Source organism: Indicator indicator, chromosome 26 (genome assembly GCF_027791375.1).
Source record: "Indicator indicator isolate 239-I01 chromosome 26, UM_Iind_1.1, whole genome shotgun sequence".
NCBI lineage: Eukaryota > Metazoa > Chordata > Aves > Piciformes > Indicatoridae > Indicator > Indicator indicator.
The window spans coordinates 10,991,035-11,003,549 of NC_072035.1; the positions used below are offsets into that span (position 1 = coordinate 10,991,035).

The 12,515-nt window shown below is 50.2% G+C and overlaps 1 protein-coding gene across 3 annotated transcripts in view; it reads left to right on the forward strand.

The window, feature by feature from the left end:
• The window catches only part of KIAA1671 (KIAA1671 ortholog), a 74,935-nt gene that overhangs the window by 54,399 nt on the left and 8,021 nt on the right, over positions 1-12,515 (forward strand). For 2 of the 3 annotated variants that reach the window (XM_054392602.1, XM_054392603.1), the window contains one exon: positions 7,982-8,100. In XM_054392602.1, the coding sequence (XP_054248577.1) occupies positions 7,982-8,100 (119 nt within the window). Of the gene's footprint in view, positions 1-4,508; positions 4,698-7,981; positions 8,101-12,515 lie in introns of those variants that run through there. The other variant, XM_054392604.1, reaches the window with a different exon arrangement.

A 12,515-nucleotide genomic window follows, 5' to 3' on the forward strand; every position in this document is an offset into this window, starting at 1 on the left:
GCATCTTCAAATTTAGACTTTCAACTCAAGAACACTCTTTTTGTTGTGGTTTTTGTTGTTGGTTTTTTTTTTTCTCCTGCCCAAGAATGTTAGTTTTAAGTTTAACTTGTGTCTTATGTGGTGAAAAAAAAAAAAACCAAACAACCCAAAACATTAGCTGTGAGATCATGCATTTGGAGTAGTGGTTTCAAGGATGGAGCTTTGGAGGAAGGAAGAAAGAAAAGTCAAAAAAAAAAAAAAAAGTCAAATCTATTCCCTTCCCAGCATATCTCAGCACAAAATTGTCTTGTCCTGGCTTGTGTCCTCTTGTAATGTTGAAGAGGAAGGGATTCTGTTCAACTCTTGGTGCCAAGTTTTATTCATGCTGATGAGATCTCCACGTGCCCTCTGGGAGAGAGTGAATTCCTGAGTCTCTGAGGTAGGACAGCACTGTTCTGCTCAGCATCTCCTGGTGGACAGGCTGGTGTGCCTCTGGCACTGCTCCTGCTATGTTTGCTTTCTCAGGGTTTCATTTCTTTGTAGCTCGAGTGCCTAAGTCCCTTGGGATCTGGCCAGGCTTCATTAATGGTCCAAGACCAATGGGATGAGGTTCACCAAGGCCAAGTGCTGGATCTGGTGCTTGGCTCACAGGAACCACATGAATGCTCCAGGTTAGGGGCAGAGTGGCTGGAAACTGGCTGGTGGAAAAGGACCTGGGGGTGCTGGTGGAAAAGGACCTGGGGGTGCTGGTGGAAAAGGACCTGGGGGTGCTGGTGGAAAAGGACCTGGGGGGGCTGGTGGAAAAGGACCTGGGGGGGCTGGTGGAAAAGGACCTGGGGGGGCTGGTGGAAAAGGACCTGGGGGGGCTGGTCAAGAGCAGCTGAAGATGAGCCAACAGTGTGCCCAGGTGGCCAGGAAGGCTACCAGCATCCTGACCTGAATCAGCAGTAGTGTGGCCAGCAGGAGTAGGGAAGTGATTGTGCCTTTGTACTGGTGAGGCCACACCTTAAATCCTGGGCTCAGTTTTTGGCCCCTCACTCCAGGAAGGACATGGAGGGGCTGGCGTGGGTCCAGAGAAAGGGGGAGCAAAGCTGGTGAAGCATTTGGAGAACAGGTTGGGTGAAGAGCAGCTGAGGGAACTGGGGGTGTTTAGTCTGGAGAAGAGGAGGCTGAAGAGAGACCTCATTGCTCTCTACAGCTCCGTGAAAGGAGGTTGGAGCCAGGTGGGGGTTGGTCTCTTCTCCCAAAGAAGAAGTGACAGGACAAGAGGAAACAGCCTCAGGTTGCACAAGGTGGAGGTTTCGATGGGGTTGGACATGAGGAACAAATTTGTTCCCCTTGAGGGTAGTCAAGGCCAAAGCATTGTCCAGATGTAGCCCAGGCTGCCCAGGGCAGTGGTGGAGTCCCCATCCCTGGAGGGGTTTCAAATCCATGGAGGTGTGGTGCTGAAGGCCATGGTTTGGTGGTTTGGTGGTGACCTGGCAGTGCTGGGGTAAGGGTTGGACTATTGGATCTTTAAGGTCTCTTCCAACCAAAACCATTCTGTGATTGAGGCTGAGAAGATAATTCAGCCTGCTGATACAGGAGGGATGGGAAAGGTGTTCCCAGCTATCTCCTCCAGCCTGCTTTGGTTCTGTTCTCCCATGCTCAGAGCAAGCTCTGCTGTGGCTCCCTCAGCCCTGGCAAGGTGTCTATTTAGAATTTGGTTCTTGTCTGCTTTTTTTTTTTTTCACATCAAGCCAACCTCTGCTCTATCTTCAGCCTTGCTCTGAAACCACATGATCCATGCCTGGTGAGTGTTGACAGCAAGTCAGCACAGCTCTAGTTTCAGGGTATGAAAACAAAAAAATGACAAAGTCTAAAATGCCTTTGAAAGCCTCAATGGAACAGGGAGGTTCACCAAGAGACTCTGCAAAAGCAGGGAGCAGATCCCATGGGATCTGGCAAAACTGACTTCATCCTGATTCATTTGGCCACATTGTCTGTTGTGGCCAGAGTCTGCTCTAGGTGGACTTGAGGTCTCTTTGTCTTTCCAGTCATGGATTTCTTTCATAGAGTCATAGAATGGTTTGGGTTGGAAGGGACCTTCAAGCTCATCCAGTTCCAACCCCCCTGCCATGGGCAGGGACACCTCCCACCAGCCCAGCTTGCTCAAGGCCTCATCCAACCTGCCCTTGAACACTTCCAGGGAGGGGACATCCACAACCTCCCTGGGCAACCTGTTCCAATGTCTCCCCACCCTCACTGGAAAGAATTTCATCCTAATCTCCAGTCTAAATCTCCCCTCTTCCTGGCTGGAGCTGACTCCTGGGTGGCATGGCAGAACTGGGACTTTGGAGTGAAAGATCTGTTAATGGAGAAGAAATGATTAGCTAAGGACTGGCAAGCAGGGGAAGTCAACTTGTGTGTTCAGATGGTGTGAAAAGTGCCACGTTGTGGGGAGCTGTGATGTTTTCAGGTATCTTGGAGGCTCAAGCTTGGGCTGGAAAGGTGTGGCTGGGAACATGCTGGTTAGAATCATAGAACCATAGAATGGGAAGGGTTGGAAGGGACCCCTGGAGGTGGTCTAGTCAAGGTCAAACTTGAGTGAAGCCTTCAACCCTCATGATTACCCTGTCTCCTTTTCTGCTGGGGTGCTGAGGAGGATCCCCATCAGCTCTGAACCGACCCCCTCCTCAAATCATTTATAGTTTTTAGGTCTGTGGCTCAATTTGGGTGTCTGAGGGTGAAAATAGCCCCAAGAGAGTTGCACGTTTCAGAGGAATGCTGCTTAAATCCAACAGATTTAGTTTTGTTTTCCTTCAGTTCAAATGCAAGACTGAAGCCAAGGGTTTGGCATCTCAGCTGAAGGCTGGTGCTCCTATCTGCAAGGTCCTAGGACTGGTGATGTGAAGTGTTGTGGGTGTCCTGTAAAGGAGAGCAGCTGAGCTGTCAGCACATGGGAGAGAGCAGCTCAGGCTGTTCTCTGCTCTCCTCACCCAGTTCCTCATGGTGCAAGCTGTGCACAGCTTACTCCTGGCAATTACTCCCTGGAGTCAGGTCTGGAAGGGAAGGTTAGGGAGGTTTAGGTTGGAGATGAGGAACAATTTCTTTGCTGCAAGAGTGGTCAGAGATTAGAACAGGCTGCCCAGGGAGGTGGTGGACTCCCCATCCCTGGATGTGTTCAAGAAACCTGTGGCCATGGCACTTGGGGACATGGTTTGGTGGCCATGGTGGTGTTGGGTTGAGGGCTGGACTGGATGATCTTAGAGGACTTTTCCAACCCAAACAATTCTATGACACTATTTACCCTCCCTCTTCCTGCTGCAGATTTCTGCTTTTCTGCAACATTTGGTTTTTTTTTTTTTTGGGGGGGGGGGGTTGTTTTGGTTTGGTTTTTCCCTTTCCAGGGAGAAAGAGCTTGGGATTCTAGACCTGTACATGAAGCTGGGAAGGTAGAGAATAAAGCCAGTCACCCTCTAAAAACAGCTCCTGTTTCATAAGGTCACTGCTGTAGCTTTTACCATGAGAGATATAATTGGTTGTTGGTCGTATCCCCATGGAAGGGGTAGAGGAACCAGATACAGCAGAGCCAGCCTGGGGTTGCATAGCAACAGTGAGGATGTAGTGGCTGATAGCATTTATGGGAATGTGGGACTTGGGCTCTACTCCTCTGCACTTGGAGACATGAAACATTTATGGCTTGAAGGGTTTGGGTTTGGTTTTTTTTTTGAGTAGCTGCAGTTTCCTGGTTAAACCAGCTGGTCCTCTCCAGCTCAGGAGGACACGGGGGATGGTGGGGTGTTCCTCCTGAGCCAGCACATCAAGGCTGCTCAGTGCATCTCCTTACCTGCTGGCATCAGTGGAGGTGGCCTGAATAATAAATGGGGGCTGGAGCAGCTCTGCTGTGAGGCCAGGCTGGGAGAGTTGGAGTTGTTCAGCCTGGAGAAAAGAAGGCTCCAGGGAGACCTTCTGGTGGCCTTTCAGTGCTTAAAGAGGCTGAGCAGAGAGCTGGGGACAGACTTCTGAGCAGGGCCTGTTGTGACAGGACAAGGAGTGATGGTTTGCAACTAAAAGAGGATGATTGAGACTGGGGAGAAGGAAGAAATGTTTGACACTGAGGGTAGTGAGAGCCTGGCCCTGGCTGCTCAGAGAGGTGGGAGCTGCCCCATCCCTGGAAGCATTGCAGGGCAGATTGTTTGGGGCTGTGAGCAACCTGCTCTGGTTGCAGAGGTCCCTGCTGACTGCAGGACTAGATGAGCTTTAAAGGTCCCTTCCCACTCAAACCATTCCAGGAGTCTGTTATAATGTTGTAGCCCTTGAGGCTATGAGATGAACTCAGTTCTTGTTGTCACTTGTCTTGGGCTTGGTCCAGCACTTGTCAAGTGCTCCTTGGTTTGCAGCTCCTGTGCTGAACAGGGGGTGTAAGAGGGCTGAGGAAGCCATCCTCATCTGTCCATGCCTGGGGGTGGAGCCTGCTCTGGAGCTCTCTTAACTTTCTTCATCAGTCAGGTCAGGAAAAAAAAGTCCAATTCCTGGAACTGTTTATCTGTCAGCACAGCATGGAGGGTGGGGTGGGAGGCAGAAGGTGCTGCCTCCTGCCTGGGACCTTAGGACAGTTCCTCCTTTCAATAACTCAGTGAAACAGAGTTGGTGAACCTTCTTGCTTAAAAAGCTAACTGGAGCCTTGGTCTTCAACCATGACTTACTCCTTGTGGGCAGCACTAATCCGTCGGATAGTAAGTATGGGAATGTGGGAATCCCCAGGGGCTTGGTTCCACAGGGTCAGACTTTCCACCTTCAATCTTGGCTTTTGGATACTTAGAGAGGGAGAAAGAAATCATATGGCTTGGGAAATTTTGTATGGTTTCCAAGGCTTCCTTCTTGGGGCTTGGTTGGGTGGTGAGCTTGGTGGGTGCTGGGCTTGGTTGGGGGCTGGGCTTGGTTGGGGGCTGGGCTTGGTTGGGGGCTGGGCTTGGTTGGGTGGTGAGCTTGGGTGGGGGCTGGGCTTGGGTGGGGGCTGGGCTGGTTGGCTGGGGGCTGGGCTTGTTGGTTGGATGTGATGTTATGTTCTTGATGATTCTGTCAGAGGTCCAAAATAAATAGTTTAGCTCTTAGTAATAATCCTTAGAGTAACTGTAGAATAGTTCAGGTTAGGAAGAACCTCTGGAAGTCATCCCACCCAGCATCCTGTTCAAAGCAGAGACAAGTCTGAGCTAATAATGAGAGGAAATGCCCTGAATTTCTTTGCTGCAAGAGTGGTCAGGGATTGGAAGAGGCTGCCCAGGGAGGTGGTGGAGTCCCCATCCCTGGAGGTGTTCAAGAAACCTGTGGCCATGGCACTTTGGGACATGGCTTAATGGCCATGGTGGTGTTGGGTTGTTGATCTTAGAAGGCTTTTCCAACCCTAACAATCCTCTGATTCTGTAGCAGAGTGGCATTCCAATGGAATAAGGTGTCTGGCCATCTTCCTGGTGTGTTGCAGAGGAGCAAATTGGTTTTCAGGATTTGTAAGGACTTGCTAAACCCTTCTGAAACTGAGTGTCACACTTAAGGGACTGAGGAGTTCAGAATATGGGCAACCTGACCAAACTTCTGACTTGCATTATAAAGAGAAGAGAGAAAAAGAAAACATAAATTAGCAAAAAAAAAAACCCCAAACCAAACCTTTTCTCTTGGAGTTTGGCTGAGGGTGGCAGATGGTCAAAACTTGTGCAGTCCCCTCTTTGTGTCCAATTGCTGCCAGCAGATTTTTAACTTCCCTTCTTGCACTTCAAGCTGTGAGGTGTCATCCTGGCTGTCTGATGTCTCAGTCTCTTGTGCAAACAAAAGATATTTTTGGCACTGTCTGTGCAGATTCTGACTCATGAGCTCTCTCAACTGCTGTTCCTCACACACCAGCTCTTCTTTTCACGTTGATGCAAGGCAGTTTTTCCACCATTCTTAGTTAGGGTTCATTGTTTGGGTGGGTTTTTTGTGTGTGTGCTGGGAGAACCATTCTTGTGTGTGCATCATTTTCAGGAACTGCAAATTGCAGGAGCAATCAGCCCTGGATTTTTGCCTAAACCCAGCTTAATTCCAAGGCAGCTCTGAAAAGAGACATAATCATAATGTCTTGTTTTAGGAGAACCTAAGAGGCAAATCAGTGCCCAACTCACTGCTTTAAGTGGAGGTTTCTGGTTTTCCTTGGCTACTGGTGTAAAAGTTCTGAAGTAAAAGATCAAAGGGCAGTGACAGCATCTGAATACAGGCTCCCAAGTGGTGTTTATTTGATTGGGGAAATCTTTCTGTGATTATAAAGAAGAAAATTCCTAATCCTGGTTTATCTTTGTGCTCTAAGATGACACCAGACCCCCCTAAACCCTTCTTTTTCATTGCCTTTCCCTTTGAAACACTCTGTTGGGAGAGGGAATAGCTGTATCTGGCCTAGGTTCACATGTGGCACACCTCTTCTTTCACCTTTGCCCCCCCTTCTTCCAAGGGATGGATAAAGATGAGAGGAAATGGCCTGAATCTCTGTCCTGCAAGAGTGGTCAGGCATTGGGGCAGGCTGCCCAGGCTGAGAATGGATCACAGACACTAGCACAAGTTTGAGTTAATCATGGAGTTGTTGTAGTTGGAAGAGACCTTTAAGATTCTGCAGTCCAGCCATGAACCCAGCACTGCCAGGGCACCACTAAAGCATGGCCCTCAGCAACACATCTCTATGGCTTTGAAACCCCTCCAGGAATGGGAACTCCACCACTGCCCTGGGCAGCCTGGGACAGGGCTGGATAACCCTCAAGGGGAAGAAATTGTTCATGTCCAACCTAAACCTCCCTTGGTGCAACTTGAAGCCATTTCTTCTTGTCCTATCCCTTGAGGCTAGGGAGAAGAGGTAGGGTGCTTTGGTCTGTCTCGTGTGGGTTTCTGTCAATGAAGGGGATGTAGGACACAGTGGGCTGTGTGATCTGGCAGGCTGGTGGCAGACCTGACAATTGTCACTCTGGTACATTCAGTCTCACATTATTTCCCTCACCTTCTGAAGCTTTGGGTTTGCAATCCCAGGGTGTTCTTCATTCATGCTCTTTGTCTGCAGCAGCAAGTTGTTCCAAGCCAAGATGTTAGTGCCAGAACATGCAAATGTGATCTGACTTGAGTTGTGGTGCCCCAAGCATCTCAGCCATGAAACACTGTGGTACTTCTGTGTAGCTGTTAGACAATTTGTTTGGCCCTGATGATCTGCTCTGCTCTGGTGAGACCTCATCTGGAGTGCTGGAGCTCTGGAGTCCCAACACAAGAAGAGCAGGGACCTGCTGGAGAGGATCCAGAGGAGACCATAAAGATGATCAGAGAGGGCTGGAGCCACCTCTGCTATGGGAGGTTGGGAGAGCTGGAGCTGTTCAGCCTGGAGAGGAGAAGGCTCCAGGGAGACCTTAGTGCTGCATTTCAGTATCTGAAGGGGACCTAGAGGAAGGTTGGGGAAGGACTCTTCAGAAGGGCCTGTGGGGATAGGAGGAGGGGGAATGGTTTGAAACTGGAGCAGGGGAAATTGAGGTTGGACATCAGGAGGAATTTGTTCACAATGAGGGTGGGGAGACACTGGAGCATGTTGCCCAGGGATGTGGTTGGTGAAGACGTCCAAGGTCAAATCTCATGTTGGAGGTGTCCCTGCTGCCTGCAGGGGGCATGGACAAGATGACCTCTGAGAGTCCCTTCCAACCTGCTGCACTCTGTAATTCTGTGCTCTTAGAGGCCTTCTCCAACCAAACCGAACTGTTAATGCATTTTATTTTTGTATATTTTTTTTTTAACCAAAGAAAAAAGGTCCTTTAATGACAGCAGCAGAGGAGCAGCAGAGTTAATGTCTCCCTTGTACACCTGCAGGGCTTTAAATGCAGCCCCCAGGAGAATTCTCTGTGGTTCCGCAGCCGCTTCCGAAGTTTCTGTTTGACTGGGAGGTTCACCTCTGCAAATCCAAGCTGCTGAGCCTTTATCCCTGGGCTAAAAGGGGTGCTGAGATGTTCCACCTCTTCCATTGCAGGACCAGCTGAAGCAGTGCTTCACCAGGCAGCCCCCAGGAGCGAAGGACACGGACACGCTGGTGCAGGAGCCCGACAGCCGCTACGGCACCTGGAACGAGCAGCGCCACAGCGGGGACAGGTGAGGCCCTTGGGAAGGCTGCTCCTTGGCTGAGGAATCCCAGAATCCCAGCATGGGTGGGCTTGGAAGGGAGCTCTGGAGATCCAGCCCAAACAAGGGCACCCACAGCAGCTTGCCCAACTGGGTTTGGAAGCTCTCTAGAGAAGGAGGCTCCACGACCTCTCTGGGCAGCCTGCTCCAGGGCTCCAGCAGCCTCACACCGGAGTTTCTCCTGTTCAGATGGAACCTCCTGGGTTCCAGTTTGTGCTGATTGCCCTTTGTCCTGTCACTGGACACCACTGACAAGAGTCTGGCCCCATCCTCTTGTCTTCCACAAGTCCTTCAGCTCTTGCTGAGCATTGCTCAGATCCCCTCTGGGGCTGCTCTTCTCCAGGCTAATCAGCCCCAGGGCTCTCAGCCTTTCCTCCTCACAGAGATGCTCCAGGATCCTCAGCATCTTTAGTCCATAGGTGAAGAAACAGTCCTCAACATCTGCATGTTGCACTAAGGTTTGAAATTTGAACTCCATCCTTTGGTGAGAATGGAGTGAGGTTGGGGGTTGGTCTCTTCTTCCCAATATCAGATGATAGAATGAGAAGAAATGGCCTGAAATTGTGCCAGGGGAGGTTTGGGTTGGAGATGAGGAAAAATGTCTTTGCCGCAAGAGTGGTCAGGGATTGGAACAGGCTGCCCAGGGAGGTGATGGAGTCCCCATCCCTGGAGGTGTTCAAGAAACCTGTGGCCATGGCACTTTGGGACATGTTCTAATGGTCATGGAGGTGTTGGGCAGGAGGTTGGTGTTGATGATCTTGGAGGTCTTTTCCACTCTTGCTGATTCTGTGATGCTGTCTACCCTGTGTGAGCAATGCCCTGACTGTTCAGTCAGTGTGCTATCAAAAGAGCATTTTCTGGGGGTTGTTTTTAATGCTATGCTTGTTGAGCTCCTACAGCAGACATTAATGCCAATTATGTGTGGTGTGTTCTGCACTTGAGAACTGTGTGTTATAAATATTTTATTGCTAGGAAATCAAGCTTGAAGCTCCCTGAGCTGGGGTGACATGCCAACAGTGACATCCAAGTCTCCTGCAAAATTAACTCTGACTTCAGTGTCTTCTAGACATCTTCTGAAATCAGTTTCCTAACCAAGACTCTTGTCTCAGCTGCAGAACAGACAAACAGACTCACAGAATTGCCTGGTTGGAAAAGATCTGGAGCTCACCTAGTCCGGCTTTAACCCAACATCTGTATGCAACTGTTAGGCCATGTTCCTTAAGTTCCTCATCCTCCAGGCATGGTGACTCCATCGCTGCCCTAAGTAGCCTGTTCCAGTGCCTGATGATCCTTTGGCTGAGGATTTTTTTCCTGTTTCTCCCCCCCCTCCGCTATATTTGAATGTTCTTTCAAACCTGGAGGCTTCTCCCTGATTAGAAAAGCTCCACCTAAAAAATCCTGATTTATGAAAGTACTGAACTTAATCCTCAGGGCTTGGAATTTTCTTTCCACTCTAAGAAGTGTTTAGTGTTTTGTTTTGTTTTGTTTTTTTTTTTTTTTTTTTTTTATTCTCACAGCATAGTGACTCTTCAGCATTTCAACATCCTCTTGCTTTGCTTTGTCTTGACTTATGGACTTTCTACAAGGGCTTGTACTGCTAGGACAAGGGGCAATGGCTTTGAGCTGGAAGAGAGGAGATTTAGACTGGAGATTAGGAAGAAATTCTTTCCAGGGAGGATGGGGAGACACTGGACCAGGTTAGCCAGGGAGGTTGTGGCTACTCCCTCCCTGGAGATGTTCAAGGCCAGGCTGGATGAGGCCTTGAGCAACCTGTCCTAGTGGAAGATGTCCCTGCCCGTGGCAGGGGAGTTGGAACTAGATGATCTTAAAGGTCCTTTCCAGCCCAAACCATTGCATGATTCTTTGGTTTGTGGCAGGGGAATTACTGGTGCATTCATTCAAGCACTTGCAGAGGACTGAGAGTGCTGTGCTGTTCAATATTGCATTTGGTAATGGACATCTTCCTGGCACTGCCTTTTGTTTGCAGTTTATTTGTTATACCCCTTGCCAGCACAAGTGCAGCTGTTCTCCTCCTCTTGCCATGGGTGATTCCAGCAGGTCTCTGTGTCTGCTCAAAGCCATTATCTCCTCTGCCAGGTCCAGGGGCAGGAACTTGCAGCAGACTCAGATAATTCAGCTTTCCTGTTTAGCCTGGCTCACTTCCCCTAGGCTTTGTGTCTTGCCAGCTGCATGGCCCATGGTGGTCTGTTCCTCACACACCCTGACACCATCCTGGTTGGTGTTCTGCCATAAGTTGAACCCCCAGCTGAGAGACCACCAGGGGAACAGGCACCATGGCATGGGTGGGTGTCAGGAGGATGGGGCCAGTCTTCTGTCAGTGGTGCCCAGGTCCAGAGACCTTCTCCTCCCCCTTCTCTCTGCCCTGGTGAGGCCACATCTGGAGTAGTGGGGCTAGTTCTGGGCTCCCCAGTTCAAGAGGGACAGAGACTTGCTGGAGAGGGCACAGCAAAGGGATACAGAGGTGCTGAGAGGACTGGAACATCTCTGTGAGGAGGAGAGACTGAGAGCATTGGGGCTTTTTAGTCTGGAGAAGAGCAGCCTGAGGGGGATCTCGTCAATGCTGATCAATACTTCAGGGCTGGGTGTCAGGAGGATGCCACCAGGCTTCTACCAGTGGTACCCAGTCCAGCACCAGGGCTATCAGGCACAAACTGGAACTTCCCTCTAAAGATGAGGAGGAACTTCTTGAATTTAAGGGTGCTGGAGCCCTGGAGCAGGCTGCCCAAAGAGGCGGTGGAGCCTCCATCTCTGGAGTCACCTCAAAGCCTCCTAGACAGCATCCTGTGCAAGCTGCTGGAGGTGACCCTGCTTTAGCAGGGGAGTTGAACTAGATGATCTCCAGAAGTCTCTTCCAACCCCCACCACGCTGGAATTCTGTGCATTAGGATGTGGGAGGGAGGAGGCTTCCTGGAGATGTGCAAATCAGGATCCTTTTAGCATACATCTGAATTTCCATGGGAGGTGATAAGCCTGCAGATTGCCTTTCATCTCCACACTCTTCCATATCCTACTGGATCTAAAGCCTCACGCTGCAGATACCAAATGTCTGACAAAACTGCTAGACCAGAAGTTCCCCCAGGAGCTCATTAGTCCCATTTGTTAATTATCCTGGGGCCCACTGCTGAAGGAGGGCAGAGGCATTCAGCCTCCTCCTGCATTGGCTTTGCTCTGCCAGGCTGGCAATGGTGTCATCTGCTGCAGCAGGAGGAGAGAAAATGGTTGTTCAGCAGCACAATCCCAAGTGTTTTCCTGCCAGGATTTGTCCCTGGGGATGACACCAAATCCTAAGGTTTGTTGTTTGAAGAATGTGCAGATACTGATCTTCGTGTCCAGGGGGTTTGGGAGCTTGGGAACAGTTTTCCTGGGTACCTGCTGCAGAAAAGATGCTTAGTAACAAGAGATTCTTGTTAAAGGGGAGGTGGGGGGGGAAAGTCAGAATTCCTGAAATACTTGAGGTTGGGTTTTTTTTTTTTTAAACTTAAACTCCTAAAATTAGAATCAGGACAGCCCTGACAGCAGAGTCTTTCTGGGTTTCCTACCATCTCCTGCTGCTTAAAGGAGCCTCCCAACCTATGTGACTGCACACAGCTTTCAGTCCTGACACCACAACCTGCTTCCTGTCAGCCCAGGCAAAGGGAATCTTTTTAGGAATAGGTCAGGAGCATCACCCCACAGGGATGCCAGCCCTGGCTGCTCTCCCCTGAAGCACCCTGAAAGCCTCTCTGCTGGTGGAGCCCTGCCTTAGGGTGCCACCTGCTGCCACCTCTCCCTTCCAGCAGCCATGAAGGATAAAAACCTGTGGCTGGAGGGCTGGGCAGCTCTCTCCCAGATACTCCCTGAGGCAAAAGAGAAGCTCTTTAGGAAGAGGTTGGTTCTGCAGTGGGCATCTCTGGATCTAGTGTCCAGGCTAGGAATGAGCATGGTGGAGGAGCACGGGGCATTTGTGACTGTTGCTGTCCCCACTCATGGAATCACAGACTGGTTTGGGTGGGAAGGGACCTTTAAAGCTCATCCAGCCCAACCTCCCTGCCATCAGCAGGAACATCTGCCACTGGGGCAGGTTGCTCAAAGCCTGACATGGGATGGCTCCAGGGCTGTCAGGAGGCAGTGGCTCAGCTTCTCCCGTGCAGAGTGCTCTCTAGTGATTTCCAGCCTCCTTCTTCCCCTTCCCAGTCCTCTTTGCGTGCTTTAAATCCACCCACCCTGAAACCAGCAGACATCCTGCCTGGCAGGAGTCAGTCAAGCCCTTAGCACTTGTGTGATCACATTGTCACTTAAACTGCTAAACTTCCCAATGAGATCTGAGCCACCTAAACATTCCCACTTTGATTCAGGAGTTACTGCTGCTTGTGTTCCTTGTGGAC